The sequence below is a fragment of the Phytophthora ramorum genome (assembly GCF_020800215.1).
Source record: "Phytophthora ramorum isolate Pr-102 chromosome Unknown Phyram_PR-102_s0009, whole genome shotgun sequence".
Taxonomy (NCBI): domain Eukaryota; phylum Oomycota; class Peronosporomycetes; order Peronosporales; family Peronosporaceae; genus Phytophthora; species Phytophthora ramorum.
In genome coordinates, this window is record NW_027150655.1 from 1,569,063 (window position 1) to 1,594,555 (window position 25,493).

A 25,493-nucleotide genomic window follows, 5' to 3' on the forward strand; every position below is an offset into this window, starting at 1 on the left:
TGCTCGCAAAATTCCCTATGTACGGAGCTGCGAGTTTGTTCAAAAGATTTTGGCTTTTCCGCATAACGCATAGCCCAAAAATTGCTGCGTGCATTATGAAAAGGGTACCAATAGCCCCCCCTCGAGCAACCTGATTTCATCCTACCAATGAGGGGCTGCGAAGCTAAGTCACTGCATTCCAACGCAAGAACAAAGGTATTCACGAAAACAATTTCTCCATAACTGGGGTAGGTATCCTATCTACAGCCTGCATTTCAACTATAAAGTGATGCCACCAGACAATGAAGGGTTTCGAACACTTGGCGGACGCCCTATATTTTGGTGTCAACATCGCTTTCTCGATGAAACTTCACAATGAATTCCATGTCTCAAGCAACAAGGGTCTAGAGAATCGGTTGATGGAACTGTCAGTTTCTTTTCATTCAGGTCTTGTACTTTTGATTATATTTACCCTCTCTTGTGGTATAAACCATTTGCTGTTTTGGATGGAACATTTAGATGTCGGTGGAAATAACTCTCTTAGGGACGGCACCATTAACCTGTTGTTATAGATAATATTCGGGGAGCGGGGGACCTGATGTCGTTTGGATCAACTCTACATTTCATTCCATCGTAATCGACGGTACTATCAGCGTTGACAAGAAAGAGTTGGCAAAGCACTTCTCAGAACTCTCGAACGAAACACCAGCAAATGCATCAAGCTGATCACTGGTAAACACATTATGGCGCTAAGGCCTCTGCGTACCGTACGTAGACCAGGCAGGTCTGTCCCGGTTTGGTCCAACACCAGAAAGTACTATAACACTAGTAATTGACTGAATTTGAGATGATATAATATATACGTTCCATAGAACACCGCTGACCAGTCGTGGTGAACGCGCGCCGAGACGCGGAAGTGAACGACACTGAGCTTTGATATTGGGTTTTGTAGGCTTAGAGCTAGCTGGCCCTTCGATTTCACTGCTACAGTGCTCATATTGACTTCATATATGTATGTTAGATGCTACGATGCCTCCTTTAATAGCAAGTACTCTAGTAACGATACCGCAAGTACGTCGGTAGGCTTCGACTTTGTTGGCCGTGCGTGCTCGAACTGCATACCATCCCGAATGCAACTAGGACAAAAAGGTCGCAGTTCTAGGAATTCTTTTGAATGTTCAATGTAGATACATAAGGCAAAACGTGATATTATTTCCTGGTCTTTGATGGATGTCGGAGCAGAGGCAGCAACATCGAAGCAACTGTTTGAATATTCGCAGCGTAGGTTGAGTACATCGGGTCCTAGATAAACACCTTCGGTTCACTAAGGTCGAGTATGATGCTGCATCAATGAATTCCGTTCCAGTTGACTGACACTAGAACCGCTGTTTTGGTGTTTGCTGTCGGCTCCCACTAGGTCGGGTATGGATATATCCACTGGATGTCGGTATGGCTAAGTGTAGAACCGGTGTCAATCTGCTTTATGCTCCGATACAAGTATCACCGTGAACCCTGGTGCGCAAAAAGGCTAGAACATTTTATTTTACTGTATACTTTGGATCTTGAAATGTAGAAACATCAGTGAGTGGCCCTGCAGGGTCGGCGGCATCGGCGTTAGCGATGGCACAACGGTAGAACAAAGACGACGGACAGATTGTGTTTAAGCCTATTTTGCATTGATGGTACATGTCAGTAATATGGGTTGCCTCGTGTCTCTGCTACAGCCCACAAACAGCGACCCCCCACCCAAACAATAAACCAGGGCAGATGCGGCGGCACCCCTCACGCAGCGGGCCACCACAGAAGATGGGGACAGCGATCTGCACCCAACGCAGCGAGCAAGCAAGCGCTCAAGATGTATACAGTGATCCGACCGTCACCTTGCGAACCAACGAAGGCAAAAAAAAAAGATGCCGGTGCTGCGACAGTAAACAAGACAAGTTGTGCCGAACTGAAACGTGGTTGTGCCACTAGCATAGCGCGGATGATCAAGACGTGAAACGACGCAAGAAGAGCTTGCCTTTTACTATCGCACAGACCAGTATGGAGATCGCACCCAGCTTTGTAAGACACCCGTGTCAGAGGTAGTAGCCTACAACCAAGCCAGGTACGATGATGGAGATGACAAAGCCGACGGCGAGATTTTTTCATTGATACTTACACAGAAGGAGGCCTCGGTAGAGCTAGCTGGCCACTCGAGCGTGGGAATTATGTCGATGTGTGGTATTGTTTGTCTTGCCATCAGTAATGGGAATGAGATGGCATCACATGACCACCTCGCCCTTCACATCCCTCGGCTAGCCATGAAGCTCGCTATCTTCTTTCCTTCTTGATTAGCCGTCAATGCCCCTCATCAGTGATCTCCTTGTAGCCATTCAGATCCTATCCGTTAGTCCTTATATCCAATCATGTTATTGTGAAAGTCATGCAAGATGTCCTATAAATTTGCAAATCAACCGATTTATAGCGCTATTAAGAAACGCAACCCCCGACTTGCTATATATAAACGGGGGTTAACTTAATGTTAGATGTTAATTCTTATATTTAAAGTCTGTTTTATCAGCGTCCTCTCCAGCCGATTTATAAGTAACTCCCTCAGAATGCCCATGCTTGGCTGGGCATTCGGAGCGTCCACAACATATATAAACGCAGAGTCGAAGTAAGGATTGGGAGTTTTGACAGACTAGCAGAACTAGGATTAACGAAGAGCATGATAGCTTTGAGAAGGTCTAGTCAATAGCTGAGGCGAAGGTGATCTCGGCTCTGAATAGCTACTCTACGAAGACGACTTGGCCCGACATGAAACTCTTCATGAAGCCAAGCCAATACGCAAAGCAGGTACATCTGGTGGCAATTAAACTTAGTGTAGCGTTATTGCTCTCCAGCGAAAATCTGCCGAGTACACCTAGGGAATTCTGAACAATGACTGGTGGCTCCATCTCTACCGCAAAGCCACACAACATAACCGACTATGTTTAATATTGACAACTCCGAATTATACCCCGATTGTAATCACGGATTGCCTTATATTAATGCGTTACCCTCGCCCTCGAAGGTCCAATTAATAGGACATTTGGAAAGGACAAAATAGTCGCCGATCACAATAATGTTGCCTTTAACCATAGGTGACTCCTTTTACTGTTAACGTTTATCCGTAATTTTTTTCTCTTATCCAATAATTGCTTTTGAGTGTAAAATTGTCACAAATCTTAATTTGCTATTGTCAAATTCTTTTGAGGTGTGTCGCTCAGAATTTGAGGCATCCTAGTTTAGGATATTGGATATTCTTTTTTATTTGCACCACTTTATCTCAGATATTTCACGACCTTCATATCTCAGAGCTTATCCGCTATCATATCATGAGTGTTACAATTATACTTTTCTCTTCGTGCTGATCGTGAGCATATAGATGCCTGATATTAATATGCTTCGTGGACAGGGGTCCTAAAAAAAAAACTAACGGCTGCCGTATTATCATGCCAGCACTGAGTCGGTAGTACTTGTCCGCACCATAATTCTTTTAATAGTAGTCATAACCACATTGCCTCTATTACTCCTTCACTAGCAGCGACTAATTATGATTCCGCTGTATGAAGACTTATGCAATCTTGTTTAACATTCTTCCATGTAACGCGTGCACCAGCGAGTAATGATGCATAACCTGTAATAGATTTCCTTTGCTCATTTGCATTCGCGAAGCTCGCGTCTGGGTATAGTTCTAACTTATAAGTACGATTTCCGTTGTACCATAAGCCATACTTCGACGTTGCTTTCAAGTACTTTACTACTCACTGAGCCGCCCTCCAGTGGGTCTTATTATGACATGATAAGAACTTACTCGTACTGCATTAGCAATATCGGTCCTTATCCCCCTTACTAAATACATTAATAATCCGACTAAACCCCTACTAGAGAGTTGGGCTGGTAGTACGTTTTTGTTGTAGGAATGATTGAAATGGCTTAGATTGCTTTGGAAGAAATATAAAATGGAAACCAGCACGATATTGGAGAAGGGGGACGGACTTTGTTGCGGGGCTACACAGTCGGTTCACCTCCTACCTTAGTGCAACATGCACTAATGGATACATTCAGGTGACCACTCCACAGGGTGGTCCACATTCATAGCAAAAGGCATATGACTGGTAGAAAGTAACACCTTTCTACCAATGAGAGTCATTCAATAGATAGGGGTTCTGCCATCCATCCAATGGCAGAACCTCTCATTATAAATATCGGTTTTAGGAGGAAACCCCATTTACAATCAATACAGTTCTCATTTAGCACCAAAGCTATCGTTCGGTTCCTTTGTCTTAGTTTAAGTATACTTGCGGATACAAGGATACTGAACTTAAGTTAAATACACCTACGCTTCCTCATACACGTGCGCACACGTGTAAGCTTAAGTAGTGGATCTAAGCAGACCCATTACAGACTTCGTGATAAGCGATCCGTGGAGGGAGGCAAAGCTGTGTCCGGGGAAGAGGTCAGCAAACCAGCGTTGCAGTTCGGCAGTTCGAGATGTGGAGGGCTCGCGGAGCACGGTAGATCCAACACTCACGTTAATAGAGCGTACGATACTATCCACTTTTATCAACCCGATCGTCAGTCCCAATGATGCCTTCAGCTCGGCCCACCGTTCGGGAGCTCGCATGCGCGACCGACATTGCTGAGACAGATGGGAGGGAGCCAGATGATAAGGACCCCAGTGAGAGCAAGATCTGTGAGTGGGAGTTTGATTATTCGTGCGCCCCAGAAAAACTGTTGATCGTCCTAGTTGCTACCTATTGTGGTGGAGCGGGATCACGAAATTGCTGACGCGATCGCAACTCACCAACGGTTGCCCGGACTGCTGACTGTCGGAGGGGGTACTCCGTTGATCCGGCGGATCTTGACCTTACAGCTCACCTTGTGTATCCGACGGCTTGGGCGGGTTACGCTCTTCCGGTACTCACGCGAGGGAAGTCAGTGGTGAACAGGGCAGAACTGGGGCTTGAGGGCCCTTCAGGGATGGGGGGTGGTTGGCTGCCACGCGGATATGCTTCACGCAGCAGTCGGTTCGGGTGTCGATCGTATGTGACCGATCACGGGGTGTGTCCTTTACGGGGTCCTTTTCGATGCTTGCCGCCTCCTATGGCGGGGTCTTGATGAGTTGGAGGGAGAAGGGGAGCGCACCTGGCCAAGCTATCCAGGGGCTTCCGCGTTCTCGCTTGAGTCACTTCAGGTGGTTGTCCGGTCGTCGGGTAGGCCAATATACTTCCTTCCCCGGAATTCGGAAGACCACTTGCGTACTACAAGGAAAATCTCTCTCTGTTTATCCATTAAGAACTACGTGCCTATCCCCCATCTCGCTTGCGTATCTCATGATTGCTGATATTCCTGGACCTCCGATGTACCGGTCCTTGTGGTACATGTTGATGTGATCGGCTGATTTGTACCCATGTCAATATGATCGATCGGAACCCATGTCAATCTGATCGGTTGATCTGAACCCATGTACTCAACATGTGGTACCTGCCAAGATCGGAATGATGGTCTTCACATTCACCATCCGATCGTCCGACCGTTGATGCTGCCCATCCCAGGTCCCAAGCCATCCATCCGTACCCATCGACCAATCACCTGGTCGGACACGATCAATCCATCTCCAAAAACTTCTGGTCACTTCTCCACAATATTTTCCAATTCGTACATCTGTCTGAGAGTCATCGGCTCGGCTTGGATATGTTATATTGTGCTCCGTAGCACCAAGCAGGGCCGACGCAGTACCTTTGAGGGTAGCGTCATCTTTCGTCATGTAAGCTTGCTGGTATTCCTCAACCATGTCACCAGAATCTTCACCATTTTTTAACGACGAGTTTGTGTGTGAGGCGGTTAGTGCCGCAAGTATAAGATTCGTTTCAACAGCATTAGTATCAGTTGCCGATCGCGTACGTTCCCATACCAAAGGTCTTTCAGAATGTGGGCGGAAACTTTTACGAATAACCGTTGGCGACGGCAGTGATGATGTGGGACCGCAATTTGTGCCCCACTACTATAGGGTGACTCCTGCACGCGCGTTACCTCTGCGTTTCTTGTATCACAATCAGTGGTGTTGGCCCATCATATGCGCCTGCGGGTCTCGCTAACCGACACATGTACTTCCCTCGGTTCCCTTTAAAGCACGTAGATGTATGTGAATGGAAATTCGTAACTGCTGCGCGCATTTGTGCAGCCTTGAGGAAGCTCTTGAAGTCAGCTGACGCATCGGGCAAAGAGATTTCAAATGATTTCGGCAGACTACCAGATTTCGATAAGCAATCATTGCGCCACTCGTGTACTGTATTGTTCAATTTGGTGCAGCATTTAGATTCTAGCCACTTCACGGCACGTTCGCATAGCACGGGAGAACAATAATTCGCGATAACAGCACTGGGTTAGATTTTGAGCCGTAAAGCGATATATGAATGTGAAGTCTACCATCAACTTGAGGCTCCACTACAGCTGCTTGAGCTGCTATCGTTCCATAGGTTCCCAATTCTTTTTGACTGTAATCTCGAGAAACGCTTGTGTCACTGGCTATCTCAGAGAGCACAATGTCATTAAAAATTTGGCTTGCGCACCTATGGAAAACACGTGCTGCCAAAGCCGGATATGCATGTGAAATTGCCAATCTTCGTCGGGCACTGGACCGTACAGGATCGGATAAGTTATCTTGAAGGCACTCCTTTTGTTGAAAATGGCGTTTGGTTGGTTCCAAGCATTGCATTCTCGAAGTGAAGCAATGCGATGTAGCTCAAGATCATGATACTCTGGGGGTGCAACGGTAACCCAGTGCTGAGGTATCCCATATCGAGCTCTCAACGCACCTATTTTCGGCCGTGTGGTTGCACGCTCGAACGGAGAAAAGGTACACACCCTCGGACCAGCGCCAATATGCGTAATGAATACGTATTTACTAGCTTTGATTGAGCCGATTCAGGATTCATCTTGGGCTTAATAAGAACATCTCTAAATTCTTTTGAATTTGCCAGTTTTCCAAGACGCACAAGAACTGTAGTTCGAGGTGATCCGACATGTGCCACTCTCTTTACAGCTGTGTGGCGTTGACGCTGATCGAATAGAATAGTTACCAAGGCAGTATTCTTTTCAAATATCCCGTCGTAGTACCGCATTAAGTGCCTTGTTAGTTTCGTAGGGCAGGTGCCATGAGGGAGGAACTTTCCGCCTTTCGTAAAAAGATGCGGAAACTCTGCTGCTATCATTTCTCCATTTTGGGACCACTCCGTTATTGGTTTTCACCACGTGTAACAGTGACTACAGGGAGCTCAGCTGTCTCTGGCAGTTTTTCATCAAGCATCGTTAACATCGCGTCGACCGCCGCATTTTTACAGGGCAGTGGCCATATAGCGCGACTGGTGTGGGAGATAAAGGCTAGAGATGCCCGATAGTACACGATCCATGCCGGACGATGCCCAACTCGAAATAGATTCAGTTGCGCGATCGAGTGAAGCGCAATGTGCGTATACGTATATTCTGATGTGAAAGACTTGTTCGCTGAGCCGTTGCGGGGCTCAGTGCGGGCGGGATACATCAGGTAGTGTGCGCTTTGAAGCAGATTTCATTGCCTTGAGTTTCATGGTCTGTGAATGGCGACTTCAGAATCAAAATTAACTTGTTGAATTTGTTAACTAGACGCACATGGCAATGTGTCTGTAGCACAGATACTGCAACTACTTCCTGCTTAACATGCTTAGCACCTTGGGCACCAGTGAATACCTCAAAAGCTAACAAACCGTACCTTGTTCCCCACGTCATCGAGAAAAACGCGACCAATATTTCCTGTCGTGTCTCCAAATTGCTTCATCCACTTCTTCAAGCGCTTGTCGCTGGTGGTCGGGCCGTTTCGTTCTTCACCATCCTTTAACTTGCGAACGAGATTGTGAACGTCCTTCCGAGTAGGATTGCTATTGGAATGATCCATTATGTGCTGAAGAATCTTGGATTTCTTGACGCCAGTCTTTCGAAGCGTATTAACGGTCTGCATCGTGGTATCATCAAGCATGACGCGGTTGACTGGATGAGATCTGTAGGATTGAGCTGTGAGACGATGGTTGTGCTCCAATTTGTAACGGGTCAGGCGAACTGCAAACGTCTTATTCTCTGCGTCGACAATCTGGACGTACGCATTTATCTATAGAGTATCAATCTAAGTTAGAACCGTAAGATATACCCGACTGGCCTTGATCAAGTCAGACCACCCCCGACTAGAAGAAATTCATACCTGTGCTCGGCAGCCCTTTGCACGCGTTTCTTGCCGTGGCCTCTTGTTTGTAGCTCGAGACTTGTACTTGTCGGCGTGGGTGCACACGAATGTTCTCGAGTACTGCACCACAAAGACGGTATTTTATCCGCCGTAGAGTGTGACTTGTCGATCCTTCCATTGCGCTCCGCAACGGTCGTATTTGAACATGCTCTGAAGATCTATAACAAACGTAGATTAATAAGCCACAGCAAGCATACGTAGATTCACAGTTGAGGTCAAACCATATCTGTAGGGTCTGCGCTTGATATGCATCCAGATATTCATCAAACGCCTCCCAGGACGCAAACTGCAGCGTGTTTGGCGGCAAAGCCAATACAGAGCGGACACCACCTCCCTCACTGCTAGTAGATCCCAACACGACGGAAACGCTCAAGGTCTCTGAAGACTCTCCTTCCCCTGACTCAGCAGCACCCTCGGCGGGAGGGGGACCCCATGTGTCGTCCTCGGATGCCTCCAAAGCGCTGCTCTCGCTGATATCCACATCGCTCGGCTAAGACCCGTCCAGTGGCCGCTTCTGAGCGGCCCGCACACGGAGATCCCCCCCCCCCTTCGCGAAGCCTTCTTTCCCGGCCCCGCTCAAAATTTGTGGCTGCCAGCAGCCGCAGCTAACGGTATACAAGGTATACGACTTACGGATGCAGCGCATTGGATAGGATCAAATGATCGGCAGGGGAAGGTTAACTCAGTCGGGCTATATAGTCATTTTCTTTTTACAGACATATCCAAACTGTCAACATCTTTAATAAGGCAGATTTCGAAATATTGGCATGTTCACATCGTCCTTCTTGTATTCCTCGCCAAACCGCTCCGGTATCATGTCAACATCCATCATTTAAGCTCTCTCTCTTTCCATAATCTCCACTTCATCGTACATGGTCGATTCCAAGGTGGCTAAAGCGACTTTTGCCGTTTCAGATTCGTCAACCAGAATGTGGTTATCCCGAAACTAGGCATGAGTAATCATAAGCACGCGCAACCAGGAGTAGATCTTGTCGACTGGCAACTGAAACATACGCTCATAGGGTTTGCTTTTCGTTTTTCACTCTCCACGTGATCCCACAAAGGTCACCCTTGGGGCACTGCTTTTAGATGTGCAGGGAAGAAGCTTCGATCATTCCACAAGACCGTCCGATGGAAAGCAAATTGAGTGACCGAAGGCATGTTTCCCAGATACTGAAAACTCTAGCTTGAATGCTCTCACTGGAGCGATGCATTTGCTAGCAACCTTTCCTAGCTTAGGTAAAGTACTGACTCGCCCACAATCATGTCCACAAGCAAAACTAAATTCTGATTAACGACGGTCACACACGCATTTACGGCAAAGCGGGATTGAATCCAAGTCGTGAATCAGCTCTAGGCTCAAATCCATGTCTTCGATAAACCTAGAGGTGATATTTCACAATCCATGCCGGCATTTTATCAATTTCATCTTCTTCAGATGAAGCCAATCGAAAGGCCTCGTGTATCTTATCAATGTTTACCAGGTGTACCCGATATTCAACCGTATTAAGAAATTTGCAGCATGAAGCGCACGCCCACAGATCTTCTGAATTTCCAGAACTACGAAAGCCCGATCTTGGCATGGTTTTGTCGTTGCAGCGCTGATCGGTTCGTCCAGATTATCCAACAAACGTTTCACCGTAGTCTCACAACCTGGTCCTTCAACAGTTCCGTTGTTAAAAATGCAAGTCGAAGGATCCGGCAAACTATGCCGAACGCAAATGTACCTCTCCATGGCACAGCAAGATATGACTGTTACGGTTCTTTGATCGTCGCTGGAGAGCTCCAATCTTTTTAAATTTCCGCAGGTAGCAGCAAAATCCTAAAGCAGTAGACGAGCCCAGATAACAGGAGTGAACGCTGAAGTCAGCCATTGGTGCTAGTGCAATGAAAAGTCAGCTCAGAAAATGTTTTGAGGAATGCATATTGTTGGCTCATCTAATCATAGAAAGTGAGTTGTTATATTAACCCTTACTTGTTATGCACTGGTTAAGTTAGCCGTTGTTTCTTTTTAGGCTTCCTCGGTTTCTTCTGAAGCCTTTTCACGGAGCCGACACGCTCCACGTTTCGGATGAATCCCACTTGTAGAATCCATTGTAAGTGGGCCAATGGCTCCTCAGAATACTCCTTCTCCTTCCTTTTTTCTTTTAAATCATCAAATACCGATCTAGCCGGAACATCGCCTTCATGTACGCGTAGCACAAAACAATGCTTAATGTTCCGTCCACATGAAGCTCCAACAGCATACACACCTGCAGGAAGTGGGCATCTAGCCAGATCGTGTCAATTATTTAGTGATTTCGTAAGCAGGTTTTCCTGGAATTTGTTTCCAGCTAGCGTGACTCCATTTTTTTCCCCAAAAAATCCTGCAAGGCGGCGAATGCCTCTGGTAGATATCCCCTCTGATGCGTCGATCTTGGCCTCCACAATAAATCGATCAGTTTCAGACACAGGAACCAGCGCTCGATCTCCGTGAATAAGGCACGCCAAACGAACTGCGTCGTAAAAACATCTACCAGTACTCGAAGCTGTGTACGTGGATGGAAATCGTTGGTTGAACTGCCCGTATGTTAGAGAAAGATAATCCTCTTTCAATTTATCAACCCGGCGCATTTCGGCTTCAAAACCATCACCTTGAAGCGATAATTCCCAAATCCACGACGCTATAAAGCGGCGCCTAGGATCGCACCACTGCACCAAATACGCACGATACGGCTTCTCGTATGTTCTATCAATAATAGAGTATACATCGTATTCATCGTCAGGATCAATAGGCTCACTAGGGTCGTACATATTGAATACCCCACTGCATGGATGCACAGCTAGTACTGTCGGAAGCAGAGGTCACTGTATATTATCGTCTTCATCGTCCAATATCAAATCCTCAAAATGTTCGTCAAAGCAGCGCAATCTGCGTTGCGGAGGACGTGGTACTTCCTCATCTGAGTTCGATTCGGTCAAAGTTAGATCTACCGGAGGAGAGCACACGTTCCATCTCTCCACACCGTCATCCAAAACAGTATCCTCCGTAGTCTCGCAGTAGGCCTCAACCTCGACATCCTGGCGGCCATCGTGCTTACCTTTTTCTGCTTCGTCATTATCAGTACTGAAGAAAAACCTGGTCTCCTTGGATTCGGAGGTGTGTGGTACAATCGACGTCTGCAACCCCCTAGCCTGTGGCTGTTCAAACAAGTTACCAGAGAGTATGCCGTCGATCGTAGCCCTATCCAGAAATGAATGGTCGTCCGAACTTGTTGACAACGCTAGGCCTTCCACACGAGCACTCAACTCTTCTCCATCCAACGCTATGACTAACTCCCACTCACAGATCTAGCTCTCACTGGGGTCCTTATCATCTGGCTCCCTCCCCTCTGGCTCATCAGTGTCGGCCGCGCATGCGAGCTCCCGAACGGTGGGCCGAGCTAAAGGCATCATTGGGACTGACGATTGAGCTGATAAAAGTGGATATGACCTCTTTCTCTTTTAGGATTCACTGGTTGACAGTATTTGACTCGGTGGGGATCTAATGCTTCTCACATGCATTTTGTGTCGGTTTCTATCATGTGCACTTGGTTACCCGGACAGAGATAAGTTACAGAACACTAAGCGTGAAGATGTCACAATGTGCATGCATATGGTAGTACAAGTACTCTAGGTTGGAGATGTGAGCGATACTCTTTATCAGCTATGTTGATTCACAGCAGCTGGAGTGCGTCATCGGCCTTCGCCGAACCTTTACCGAAATAAACATGCATAGCAGCAACAGCTTATCGCGCATTGCCTCTAGATGCCGCAACTCCTGGCTCAGCGAATTCTACACGTCGCCGTATCGCGTCGTCAACGTTCGGCACGCCCAGAAACCGCCAATTGAGCTGCTCGCTGCGCTAGCATAATTACCGGATCCTATTCTCTAATGATGGCAAATAAAAAAAAAATAGTTCATGACCTCTGCTCATTATGATGCTCTTCAAGCCAGCACCCCATGAAACTGATTGCTAACTTAGTACATTTGGGTTGGTATTTGCTTTCCCAATCCAACTGTCGGATCCCTTGATCTTCCCTCGTCGCAGCTGAGAACTTTGTTTGATCAAAAGTGACAACCAACTCAAACTAAAAATTCCGCTCAAACACGAATTTACAGAGTTCCACACCCCTGCACCGCAGCGTATGAACGCCAGAGTCGGTGGTCTCGTGACCGATAGCTTGTTCCGTCTCTTTCTTATTCTTTTGTAATCTGGCCAGTGATGGCATCGTGCGCACGACTGAGAGCGACCAAGAACAACGGAAGTACGAGGCCAGTATTATATGATCCACGACTGCGGACGGGTAACGTGGAACACCAATTCATTTCGTCAAAAGCACTCAGGAGTCTTCAATGAGGACAGCGTGCACATCACAGGTGGCTGTGCCGTGTATATCGCTATGGTGAATCCGTGACCAACCTCATTTACTGATTTACTCGATTGAGAAATACTCACGTGCTTATTACTCATCCCGCTATCAACTTCATATACGAGTCAACTTATCATGGTGACCATTGCGGCGACTTTGGTTGCTACGGCAGCCACCCACCCCACAGCGGGACCTATACTATGCTGTCGCAGCGCCAAGCAAGTTTCAGTGGAATGCCTCCTCATTGGCTTATTACTCATTCCGTTATCTATTTATGCACGCACCCACTTATCATGATGTATGTAACGCCACCAACCTTATCTCTATGTTGTAGCAGCCATCACACACAGGTGCTATCTTGCTGAGAAACATAAATCACCAACCCAGAGAACGATTCATAGCATGCTGTGTGCGTGCCTAACACTTCCCGTGTGTACTAAGACATCGTGCTATACCATGTCGTACAGTACCGTGCAAGTAGCTACAGCCATTGTGGGGGACAGGTCAGGCTCGCATAGAGACCTTTCAGTTCCTTAATGTATTCTGAGGTGATACCATGACCCGCAGGCAGGACACACACACACGTTCGTCAATAGCCGCATGGTGAGGCCTGTGGCATCGCTGTTGGGCGCGATGGAGCGATGCAGCATGCAACAGCAACACTTTTCGGCGGCGGAGGCCGGCGAGCAAATTGTGGAAGAAGCGCAATGGGAGCGACACGCGCAAGGGGGGTGTATTGCGCCGCCTGTATCGAACCCATTTAGGTCCTGTCCAGCGGGGTGTCACGCGAGCGGCGATTCCGGCCTCTGGGGCTAGTGGCACCGACCTGAACTCGAAGAAGAGCAAGAATCACATATAAATATGGTGTAACAAGCGAGATGCTAAGAGACGGTAACACGCAGATGATCATCATTCGTATCTACGTTCAGTCATTCGCAGTGTTCAGGATCGAAGTAGCAAATCCCCCTTACGCGGCAGCACTGCGGAGTTCGGCGAGCTTTGCTCAGCGCTTTATCTACCGTAACATTTCGGTTTGTTGACGCAATATAACGTACGCTATCATTTAAGCCTCCATCCTGCACAAATTTCTAATAAAACCTGTGTAATAAATTAACTGCTCGTAGTTGATATGGTAGGAGAGCGTATAAAGGTTTTTTCATTTGAAAATTGTACCTACGAATAGAGTGGATTACACCATGGTGACCTCCAATTAATCCCTATTGGGCTGTCCGTACTACGTGACCGTAACATCGTAGATTTGTTCTGCTGTTAGTGTTATTTCCCTTTCTAAAATAACACTCTGACCTTGAGGAGTGGGCGCGATAGTACAATCTCGCATCTGAACTTTTTCCAGAAGATCCTGAATATAATCCTGTTGTGATAAGCACAGTGTTTACTTTTCCAGATCCCTTTTGATCTTCAGTTTTAGTAAGTAGTGCAGTGCGCCTAAATTTTTCATAGTGAATTTGGCTGACAATTGAGCCTTAAGATCATTGATAGAGCTCATACATGTATGTGATCCAGCTATAGTGATGTCATCAACGGGTTAGCTCTAGAATGGATCATATACGGAACCGATCAGGTTTCTGAACAGACACATGTTTGACATGATCTGACGTGAGATCTGAAATTGAAAGGTGGTGGGAATACTGCTACTGAAAACAGGGGATCATTCGACAAGATGCAGACGCCACCAGAGGTGCCCCTGGGTGCTGCTGCACATCCCGGCACTATTGCGCATGGCGAGTGGGCTGCCCAAGCCGGCGCTGTTATTCAAGATGCAGCTGCTTGAGGCGAGGCTGCTGCTGCTTAACTTTATGTTGCTCAAGGCGGCTTTAGAGCCGCCGCTGTTTCTGCTGAACTTGCTGACCTCGTTACTGCCAATCAAGCTGGGACTCCGACTGACGTCAATACCGAGCGCGAAGCACGCCACGAGCGGACGCGCGCTACTTCCGTGGCTACATATACACGCGATCCTGGACGTTCAACCGGAAAATTGCGTACCGCTGCTCTAAATATCGTCAAGGTTGTCGAGGCACGATGGATTTCACGATCGCGACCATGGGATTTGCAACTGGGCGTCCCCAATCCTGCCGTACGGCCGTTACCGGCAACAGTCTTGTCAACGTCACCATGGCAATGAAAGAACAAGCGGATACACTCGCAGTCGAGCAAGTTTCGCTTTCTGCACGACACATATGGGAAGCACTACGTGCTCAATTTCACGGTGCTGGGAATGGAAACGTCATCCGTGGTCTGTCGGAGGAGCAAGTTTTACGTCGAGTATATCAAGCTAGAAACCGACACTTTAGTGGTGATGTCCATGGATGTGTTGAAATACCCCCGCTTTCGCTGGTGCTTAACGAATCTGTGTCGTTTTTTCAGTTCCATTATGTCACAATGAATAGGAAAAATCTGAACAAGCCCACGCGCTTGGTGGGTTGGGCACACCCGTCGCTAGTGAACTTATTGCGCTACCACGGGACTACTCTTTTCATCAATGGTACTACCCACTGCATACCTCCTGGCTACAAACAGTGCGTCATCTTCATTGTACACGATCAAGCGTCGGGCTTGTTTGTACCGGTCTACTACGTACTAAGTATGGTGATTCATACTGGGATACGATTCAGTTCATTGTCCAAGGCACAGACCAGCAGATTCAGCCTTCTGAGATTGTATGCGACTTCGAGAGTGCTCTGATAGACGCAGCGCAAACGCAATTTCCCAACGGCATCGTCGTCGGTTGTTTGTTCCACCTCAATCAGGCCCTCAGACGTGTAATGAAGCGATTTTCTATTCCTGAGGTGGAGTGCAGTATCGTCATGATAAAGGGAGTACTCAGAAGCTAAGGATAGAAGAACCAAGTACGTGAATAATCGAGTTAGCTGGTTTGCTTACCACAGTAAAAGGTACATATCTTGCTGTCGGGGGGGGGGGGGGGGGGGGGGGGCTCGCTGAAAAATACACTAAACTTATTCAATACATGTAGTGTATTTTCCAGCGAGCACAAAACGAAATATATTACTTGATTGTATTTTTAGCTTATGTGAGGGGGGGGGGGGCTTCAATCTGACGCCGGGTTTTATTTGTTTCATGCCATGGATTCCCAAAATACTCTGGACTGCATATTCACTCCCCACTATTTCATAATCTCACTTTCAAGGGAGTCGCCACCACCATCAATGAGTCCTAGGTTTGCCCGAATTGGCTCTGGTATCCGTGCGCTGATACGAAGGTGGGAATCGTTCCAGGTGGAGTTACACGGAAGCTATTCGATTGATCGTTTTACCTCGATGCAGAAGTTCTGCGAATCGACCAGAGTTTGGCGTGCGCTCGTGGTACTGACAGCGACCCCGCTGCTCCCTTTAATTTCTGTGGCAATTGTTGATGCAGTGCCTATGAAGTCACCAGATCTCGGTTTGGCACACAGTGGAGGGTTATGGGCTCGAGGGTTGCTAATTGGGTTCCTCGTATCCTATGCAAGTTTGTGGCAGTTTTGTCAATATGTCCCAGAGTTGAAAGTCTCTTCTCTTCAACTGGTGTTCACTTCGATTATTGCGGCTGTAGTTGTCCACGTAGTGGCGTTATGTCTCATTCTGCTGCTCTGGTACCCACTTCCGTTTACAATGTTGTGGGTGAGTGGTCCATGGATAGGGACTCTAGCGTTGTCACTTAAGCTGACCAGAGGTGAATTCCTGCGCAAGCATGTCCAAGTGCAACAAGAAGTACGCAACTTCTCGACGATATTGTTGATGCAGACAGCTTCTGCAGTTGTGTACACGGCGTTCAACGCAGTATATCGAAGTGTACCAACCATATTTCAACCCGTTGTGGCGTGTGGGGTCCCGGTGTTCAAGATAACGCAGAAGAACCTGGTTTGCCGATTTCTTCGTGGAAAAGACGACGTGAAGCCGGAAATGGTAATCTTTTACGTCGATATCACCAGCGCGCTCTTTGTTTCATCGATCATGCAGCAGGCAGCTTCCATCAACACGAGTGTCCTGCTCATCTTGATAGACATCGCGCAGATGCTGGTCTCACTGTTCGATATAAGCTTGATGCTTAACAGTGTCAAAGAGATCGCAATCAAGATGGGAATCGGCACTGATGAAGTCATCGCCAACGCGCTACTGATTGTGACCAAATACCCGGAGCTAGGGCAGCAACAATTGCGGGTCGAATGCTTATCATCATCAAAGGCAGACACTTTTTACATGTCTTCTCTTCGACGGGCAACCAGAATTAGGTTTACCGGAACGGCACGAACAGCCCCCATTCCAGGCAACGCACTCGATTCCTCTCGGGTACATCGAAACGTTGCTCAAGTTTTCCCTGTGGAACGGTATGTCACCGGGCCCGATTTTGAAACCTTGGAGTGTATTACGCCTCAGGAGCGCTGCTTACTACTCCAAAAGGCTCTTCAGATCCTGTTTTTGACGGAGTTTTTGCTGCTGAGTGAGTTTGTGGAGTTGCTTACACCTGTCATGTACGGTGAGCTCGATCTTAAAATTCCTTTGATATTCAGGGGTATTACTTTTGTCTGCTAACGTGTGAATCCTTGATTCAGGTTGCTATCTAATGATCACTTTCCACGGGCCCAATCACGAATTTTACCCCAAATTTCAGGGACTTAGCGACACTGAGTTCTGGGCGATGATCCGTAACACTCTAGTATACGGATTGCTGGAGGTGGGAACACTGGTAATGCTGGTGGTTATGATCTACAGAACGACCCACAGATTTCCTCTTCAGCAACTGGCATTTGCTATGAAAAGCACTTGGCGAAAATTACAATTGAGGTTGATGATTTGGCTACTACTGCTTTTGCAAGCCAACATTCCTCAGTTGGGTGCGTCGAGTGCGCACTGCCCACATAAACTCTACCTGTGGCTCTCTAATATTGTTTGTGTATGCGTGACATTGGTAGGAGCGGACTACACAAAAATTAAATGGTAGCACAAGCACTGAAAATCACTTTGATTTTCACATCCGGCGTTTCGAACATCGTTCTTCTGGCGAACGGCCTGTACTGTACGTTCCGGAGCTTGGATTCAAATTCCAATGCCGCCACCACACGTTACTTGCTACATCAAAACAGAATGTTTGTGCTGCTCCATTTTCCGCAGTCCCGGATAACCAAAAAAACTCAATTGCACTACAACACCGTAGCCTGCGAAACTTGTGTTTAATGATCGGCTGCTGCAATTCACGACTGCCGGTGGCTGTGGTGGGTGACCTGCAGGTTGCGTGAGTAAGATGCAAAAATTCTGACTCCTGCAAATATGTACGTGAATCAACATGCGGCTATCGATGAAAAGGTTTTTCTCAATCACACATCACCACCGTTATGGTTAATAAACAGTAGAGTCAAACTTCTCACATTTGCACGAGTGGTTCTGCGTTCATCCTTGTGCGAACACAGGGGCGGCCTCGAGTTATTCGTATGTTCTGTAAAAATCCGCACATCACCTTCAACGCGTGATTGGTAAGTGTGGTGCAGGTGGAGGGCGCCAATTTTCATGCAACAACTCCTTGCTCAAGTTAGTTCTGGGTTCCGTGCGCTGGCAAGAAAATGAGGTCGGTCCAAGTGGAATTACCTACGTAATGATATTGTTCAATTGGCCATTTTAGAGCTACTACGAATCGACTAGCATTTGGTGCATCCATGGTGCTGGCAGCGACTCCGTTGCCACCTTATCAAGCGTGCCTCGCTTCCTACCAAAATTATCGCTGTCAATCGAGCCCAAAAGAGAAATTAGCATGGCTTGGCACTCGAGGGGGTTAAGCGATTTTCAGCAGGGGGTGATGATTCAGACGAGCGGGACGAATTGTAACAATTAACCCCTTACTCCCCGAAGGGTGTCCTATAGGTACGTAGCCTACAGAGTCCGAAAGGGCTAATGCCTGGAGCCAGCTATCACCATGCAAGGCACATGACGACACTAGGAAACTTTTCTGCTTTCGTTTTGTCTTGAAGCAAACTTGGACGGTGCTCAGTCTCGTCATGCAGATCGCGTGATGTGACATCCGTTGAGCAGCTCTCGAGTCGACGCAGCATTCTCCTCGAGCCTTACGTCCGCGTTGGGAGGTCCGCCAAGTATCAAACAACGGGCTGTCGGGACTCCTTCAGCGATCTTCTTCCTCATCCTCGCCTCCGCGGAGGACGGCGCTTGTGCGACGCTGGAGCTTGGAGACTGGACGAGTGCACTTGACGGAGCGAAATGAAAAGTGAGAGCTTGCTGGAATAGTGAAGCCTCGGGCGTACCCAACAATACCTTCGAGAGCACACTCGAATTGGCAGCGGATGCTGCGTTCGTGAGAACAATGTTGACGTGCTTACATGCAGCAGGACAATGCGTACAGCCAGCAGTGGTTAGACTTGAGAGCTGCACCACGTCTGGACTGGGCAGCGGCTCTCGCTTTTGATTTTGCTCAATACATTACAGCAAGAAATCCTCGGGAGCAGGGCCAGCTCCCCTCGCAAGTGCTTTACACATTCCTACACTGTGGAACAAACGAAAGTTCATCAAGTAATAGCCGACATTCACGTGTCGCCTCTGGTTTTCAGACATGTCGTACCCTCAGACATCGGGGAATGGGGGGTTAAAGCGGAGCGGTCATCTCGGCGACCCCAAGAACGGGTTTCCAAATCATAATCGCCGCCACTGTCGAGTATATCAATGCAGAGCCGATAAATGACCGTACGTTGCAAACCTCTACTGCGAACTGTCCGATCGAATCTCACTTCTGCTAACACTACCGCTGCCTTGCTCCCAAACTCAGTTGAAATGGCACTCATTTGACCATCAACAGTAGAATACCGCACCTTACTGAAGCTGCCCTGTGCACGCCTATCCAGCACTTTTAAATCTGCGCCAACAGGCACGCAACGGAGTCCTGTGTATCAATCACACTATCACAATGGCGACGGAAGTCTCTCGGCTGCTAGTGCTGGGACCCGACCACGACACCCAATTGGCAGTGATCTCCAATCTGCGTCAGCTCTGCGGCGACTCGGTCCCCGATGCTCAAGACGCAACCAAGTCCAAGGTGCTGAACCTACAGACCAAGTACTACCGAGCGCCCGTGGAGGTTCACGTGCACCAGGTGCTTGACAACGCACCAGATCCAGCACTGCAGCACGAACTGCATGACTACGAGGCGGTGGTGTGCGTGGTGGACGCCGCCCAACGGGAGAGCTTCCTCCACGTGCACCGCTTTGCCAAGCGCATCGTGGACGCGCTGCCCTTCGACGTGTGTCTGCTGGTGGCTGGTACATCATCGGCCACGACGGAGGGCGTCAAGAAGATGGAGAGTTGGTGTCAGGACAATGGCTTCGAGTTCGTCGATTTGGACGACGAGGAACCGACGCCTGGGGACGACGATGTCATTGACGAGAAGCGCGGCATCGAGCGCGTATTGGAAGCGCTGCACTGCAACATGTGGCGGTCCATGGAGATGACTCCGCCGAAGGTCGAGACTGCTACTCCGATGAAGGTGCAAGATGCGACGCCCGAGACGCCGGTGGCTGCAAAGAGTGAGGAGGTAGAGCAGAATACTGACAACCGATTGGAGGAGGAGAACAACGCGTCAGTTGCTGCTGAAATTGGTGACCAGGATGCTGCAACAGACGACTCGAGGCTTCAATCGTTGTTACAGGCACTGGAGATTGCAGGCGGATCTGATGCCGCAGGTGGAGGCGCTAATGAAAGTGAAGAGGACGACGACATGGACATGGCCCAATTCAGTGCGCTGGTCTCGGAAGTACGAAACGTTCGCGACGAAGGACAGGACCTCACAGATGAGCAGCGACGTGAACGTGCTGCCGAGGTGGCCATGAAGCTCTGGAGCTTCCTGGGCGCCGACGACGAGGATGACGCAGCGAGCGACTCGAACTAGCGCTCTTCCGCGTTGTGATTGGTCAAAACAATATACGAAAATCGAAATCACGCTTTTGGATAGGCTATAAATATGTTTCAACGCTTGGGATTGGCTGAAACGGAAAGATACTAGAGTGGCGTTCGTTGGTGGTCCAAGCATTTCGCAAACGAATCATCAAAGTCGACTATGGCGGACCAGAACGAGGTAAACCTGGTGGATCTGTCGCTGGAGCAGCTCAACTCACTCAAGGGTCAGCTGGAGAAGGAGCTGCAGCAGCTCACTACGTCGTTCGGCGGTCTGCGCGAGGCCCAGTCGCGGTTCACCGAATCCAAGGAGGCGCTCAAGGCTATGGCGGCCGCCGACCTGGACAAAGAGGTCCTGGTTCCCCTCACGGCCTCCATGTTTGTGCCTGGTAAACTGTCTAACAAGACGGAGGTACTGGTGGATGTGGGCACGGGATACTTTGTGGAGCAGTCGGTGGACAAGGCCGAGCAGTTCATGGATCGAAAAGTCGAGTTTCTGCAGAGCAACACGGAGCAACTCAAGACAGTGATCGACGGCAAGCGCAACATGTTGGAGGCCGTGCTCATGATCATGCAGCAGAAGATGCAGGAGGCCCAGCAGGCGCAGCGCAAATAAGGACGGCCACCTTGGACTATCCTAGCTGCAGCAATGCCGCCAGCATACACTATAGGCCAGAAACACGGAAATCAAGTGCTGAGTTTGTTGTCTGTCGACTCAAGATATAGACATCGGAACTTGTCGTCTTGCTTCTTACTGCATTGAACCACAAGCCACACAGCAGCATGAAGAAGGACTCAAAGCAGAACGTGTAGGAATGTATCAACTTGGTCTCTAGCTTGCGGCACTTCAGCTCCTGTCCCTTAGTATCTCGAGTTCTCTGCACTGTGGTCTCCAATGTTCTGTGCATCTGTTTGTGTCCTTGAGTGTAGTGCAGCTTGGGCATCTCTTGGGTCGGTCAATAAATATGCACGAGTCCGTAGGAGAGCGTCCAGAAGAGGATGAAGGACAGCGCCTGCGACATGACGCCCGCGAAGATGAAGGACAGCGCGCTCGTGTTGAAGTAAACCTTGACGTCCATGCCAAGCTTGAAGCACCAGAGCGCCAGCGCCGTCAACACGTAAGCGGCGGCCAGGAACGCGAAGCCCTGCAGCCCCGTCATGCCCGTGATGCCCGCGATGCAGCCGGCGATGACGCACATGGACGTATGCACGTACTCCACCGCCTTCTCGTTGCTCCTCATGTTCTCCATGGAGAAAAACTCCACCTTCTTGTCCTGCAGCGCCTCCATCTTGGCTGTCGGTGTAGTCGATCTGGCAAGTAACGTGATGGAAAGGAAGGGGGGTCGACGCTAAGTACGGCTTAAGTTCTGTATGGTGTGTGATACTTAATATATATAGTGTAGTGTACACCAGGGATGAAGCTCGCGGTTTTTGAATTCAAACATCCGAACCGAACCTAGGATAATCGCCAAAGTGTCAACAGAGTTGAAACTTTCATCTCGAGGTCACGAGCCCTCGAGCTGCAGCTTCCGATCCTGTCGCTGCGATTGACCGTGCCTTGCATTACAATTAACAAGCCGAACAGGTAACACAATTGCAGCATTGCTGTTGCGATTCCACTTTGGTATCACTTTAACCTGACGCTTGCTCAATTGCTACAGTTACGACGATCGATCGCGAAGTTATGGCAGGCCAGAGGAGCTCGAAAGTAGCGCCACGGAGGGCGTGGAACTCTATGACGGGATTATTGCTGCACAGTCGGGCACTGCACAGCACGTTGGCGACGATAGAGCACCAGGAGATCTGCGCGCGGTTGATCAGCGAGATGCCCCGAGTGCGCAGCCCGAGACGGCGGTTAATTGAAGTGCAGGAAGCTCCACGTGCTGCTCCTTCGGCTAAACCACTTGCCAAGCCGCTGGTGTTTCGCAAGACCAAGCGGGAGCTGGAGCGAGAGCAGCAAAGAGCGCACGAACAGCAAATGCTGAACAAGAGACGACGAGTGGTGGAGGAGCAGGCCCAGACAAGTATTCAGGTGATACGTGCACGCTCCAGGAGTGCACGTACGCTGCAGTGGAGCTGCCGGCGGGCGTCACTGTACTTCCGCTCGAGGCCCGGGGGATCACGCTCTCAGCCGCGACGCCGCCTCCTGTTTTGAAGTCGCTCTGCTCGATTCACAATCAACACGTTCAAGCAGTCCAGGCGATACAAGTGCATTTCCTTGAAGTGCACTGCCCCTCGTACACTATGAACGATGGGCTTGCTGGGATCAAACAGCAAGTAGCACGAGTCCTGCTGCAGGACTCATCGTCACTTTTGGCTTTTAGTTTGGGGAAGCAATAGTCCAAGTAGTCTTCCATGCAATAAATAGAGAAACATCGTATCAATTCACCTTAGCACTTGACACTTCACCCTCGTGCGTACTTAGTCGTATTAAGCAAGGGTTAAGTTCGCATTTCAGAAGAAGGCCACTAGCGACAACTTGGGTGTCATGGAGCTGGAGGAGCTGGTGGTGACGGGCGCGTACGTGTCTGGCGCCGTATGCATCGTCCTCTTCACGCTGACCATCAGCTGGCTCGTCGTGTGGAAGTGCGTGCTGGCCAAGATGCCGTTCGTGCAGGAGCTCTTCGACTTAAAACCCAAGAAGCCGTCGGCGCACGACGAAAAGTCCATTTCCTTCCAGGACCGGTACCAGGCCTACAAGCGAGTGCGCCATCGCGTCTTTATCAATACTGCAAACCTCTATGTTAGGGTAATTGATGCTGATACTTCATTTGCTTGTTTTCATTGCAGAAGCGGCACGCAACGAGGATTTCTTGACTCGGTAGAGAGGGAAGACGAGCGGCTAAGCATCGCGGCGAACGCTCACGAATAAACTATTGCTTTCATTTGCCTATTTTCTCCTCTACCTCACAAGCCATTTGCCGCCTGCTCCTTCCTCTCCGTCATCATGCTGCTGTAGTTGACGCACGAGTGCCAGGTACTCGTTGGAGCTCTCGGCGTTGTTGGAGGAAGGCAACCGACTGCCTCCATTACTGCTCTGCACCTCTGTCGCCTTCCTCTTCTGAGCTGCCAAGGCCATCCTCTCGTCCAGAGACACCTTCGTGGACGCAGCTTGAGCTTCACCCTCCGCCCGGGACTTGGCTAGTGCCTCCTCCCGCTTTCGACGGATCTCGTCGTCCCCGACTGCTTGCTGGGTAGCAGCTCCGTATTTGCGTTCTGCAGCCTCTGGATCCCATTCACGCAGCGCATCCAGCGTTGGTTTCTTTACTTGGGCCTCCAACTCGGCTGGAAGCTCCCAGTAGCTCCGTCCCAGTGTCATGTTGAAATAGTACGCCCGCTACAGATCGTCAGCAGCGAATAACGCCATGAATTAGCACGCTAAAGCAAAACCAAGCCGTAGACAGCAGCAGCGGTGTCTAAAGGAACAGTTTAGACACTTACCCCGCTGCTCGGGTCCACATGCTGCGTCCAGAAGCCCGTCTTCTTGGGCGCCTCCATGCCGGTAACGTTGGGTCTGATAGGTGGTAAGGAATCGATTATGAGGGGTTAGCGCTAGTGCGAACTTAGCGCGGCGGCGATGGCGGCGGCCCACCGAAGTAGTTCCAAACGGCCACCTGCCGGTCCCAGGAGCACGAGGCTACCAGACCGTCCACAAAGAGACTAAAGTCAAAGCCGAACACGAATTCGCTGTGGTGTTGCGCGTTCTGAAGTCGCGGATACGGCGACTTGGTGTTCCAGATCCCCACCGACATGTCGTAGGACGCCGACGCGATCACGTCTGGGTCATGGGGTGAGCACTTGATCTTCTTGACGGCGTAGCTGTGTCCCGGAAGCATCCGCACCTCGCGTCCCGGGTTTCGGATGTCCTGTAATAATAAAATAAATGTAAGTTCGCTTCGACGAGTGCTACCTGGCAACTACGTACCCAAACTTTGATCATGCAGTCCGCCGATCCAGAGACGACTTCGAATTGGTTGTACTTGTTCCAGTCCAGACTCAGCACCTCGTTACCATGTGCAGCAATTGTCGTGACGGAACGCGCGCTGTTGAGGTCCCAAATTTTCACACAGCCATCACCCGAGCACGACGCGACCAGCGAGTTGTTCTGCGTATTCCACACTGCATTGTACACGGCACTCGAATGCTCTGCAAGTGTCAAGATGGAGTGCGGCACGTCAGGCTTCCAGATCTTCACGCTGCCGTCCCACGATGCGGACGCGAACGAGTCTTTGGAGACGAGATTCCAGTTCACCCCGGACACCTCCTGCTTGTGCTCGTGGTAGCTCTGGATCGGGAACTGGTCGCGCGTCTGCAAGTGCCACAGCTTCACCGACCCATCAGCACAGGAGCTCACCAGCTGTTGGCCATGGTTCTCGCTCCACGCGCAGTCGTAGACTCCCTGTGGCGTATCGAACGCTCGAACCTGATTCCACGCCACAACGTAAGCAACTCGCTTTTTTTCAACCGTAAAACGCGCGACGAACGCGTCTCACCGGAGCCAAACCTCCCGCCGGGAGCATTTCATACACATGCTGCCGCCCGTTGCCTACAATCCCGAAGTATTGCGCCGTGCCGATCGCCACCAAGTTGTCCACGAACGGACTGAACTCCACCTGATACGACAGCGATTTCCGTGAGAATTCGTGCGATTCGCCGCGTAAAAATTGCATGAGCTCGCAGCTAATTCGCCGCAGATTGCGTACCGAGTATCCATGGAGCTCTGTCTGCGTCTGGCGCGGCTGGAGGAACATGGCGCCTCTGGTCTTGGAACCAAATGGCGTTTGAACAACAGTGCTCATCAATGTCATGGCATGGTACAGTGTACCAGCAATAAGCTTCAAGTCCATATTTGCAAAATCAACATGCATAAAGCTCATAATTTACACTACTACACTTGATGCTCAGTTCGATAA

General features: G+C 49.3%; 7 protein-coding genes across 7 annotated transcripts; 4 read left to right on the top strand and 3 right to left on the bottom strand.

Annotated features, from left to right (window-relative positions):
• Positions 1–19,597: 19,597 nt before the first annotated feature.
• Positions 19,598–20,575, top strand: KRP23_10181 (Alpha- and gamma-adaptin-binding protein p34; the record flags this gene model as incomplete). The annotated part of the gene is made up of 1 exon (XM_067880601.1): positions 19,598–20,575. One exon carries the CDS (start codon positions 19,598–19,600, stop codon positions 20,573–20,575), a length of 978 nt encoding a protein of 325 aa, XP_067742011.1.
• A 168-nt stretch (positions 20,576–20,743) lies between these two features.
• On the top strand, positions 20,744–21,196 carry KRP23_10182 (Prefoldin subunit 5; the record flags this gene model as incomplete). The annotated part of the gene is made up of 1 exon (XM_067880602.1): positions 20,744–21,196. One exon carries the CDS (start codon positions 20,744–20,746, stop codon positions 21,194–21,196), a length of 453 nt encoding a protein of 150 aa, XP_067742012.1.
• A 340-nt stretch (positions 21,197–21,536) lies between these two features.
• On the bottom strand, positions 21,537–21,869 carry KRP23_10183 (ER membrane protein complex subunit 6; the record flags this gene model as incomplete). The annotated part of the gene is made up of 1 exon (XM_067880603.1): positions 21,537–21,869. One exon carries the CDS (start codon positions 21,867–21,869, stop codon positions 21,537–21,539), a length of 333 nt encoding a protein of 110 aa, XP_067742013.1.
• Positions 21,870–21,951: 82 nt separating this feature from the next.
• Positions 21,952–22,443, top strand: KRP23_10184 (uncharacterized protein; the record flags this gene model as incomplete). The annotated part of the gene is made up of 3 exons (XM_067880604.1): positions 21,952–21,954; positions 22,041–22,165; positions 22,242–22,443. 3 exons carry the CDS (start codon positions 21,952–21,954, stop codon positions 22,441–22,443), a joined length of 330 nt encoding a protein of 109 aa, XP_067742014.1.
• Positions 22,444–23,068: 625 nt separating this feature from the next.
• KRP23_10185 (uncharacterized protein) lies at positions 23,069–23,397 on the top strand (the record flags this gene model as incomplete). Its single annotated transcript, XM_067880605.1, has 2 exons — positions 23,069–23,284; positions 23,371–23,397. The coding sequence occupies 2 exons, from the start codon at positions 23,069–23,071 to the stop codon at positions 23,395–23,397; spliced, it is 243 nt and encodes an 80-aa protein (XP_067742015.1).
• Positions 23,398–23,482: 85 nt separating this feature from the next.
• Positions 23,483–24,078, bottom strand: KRP23_10186 (uncharacterized protein; the record flags this gene model as incomplete). Its single annotated transcript, XM_067880606.1, has 2 exons — positions 23,483–23,917; positions 24,022–24,078. The coding sequence occupies 2 exons, from the start codon at positions 24,076–24,078 to the stop codon at positions 23,483–23,485; spliced, it is 492 nt and encodes a 163-aa protein (XP_067742016.1).
• Positions 24,079–24,143: 65 nt separating this feature from the next.
• Positions 24,144–25,331, bottom strand: KRP23_10187 (Peroxisomal targeting signal 2 receptor; the record flags this gene model as incomplete). Its single annotated transcript, XM_067880608.1, has 4 exons — positions 24,144–24,446; positions 24,506–25,003; positions 25,074–25,193; positions 25,284–25,331. The coding sequence occupies 4 exons, from the start codon at positions 25,329–25,331 to the stop codon at positions 24,144–24,146; spliced, it is 969 nt and encodes a 322-aa protein (XP_067742017.1).
• Positions 25,332–25,493: the final 162 nt, after the last annotated feature.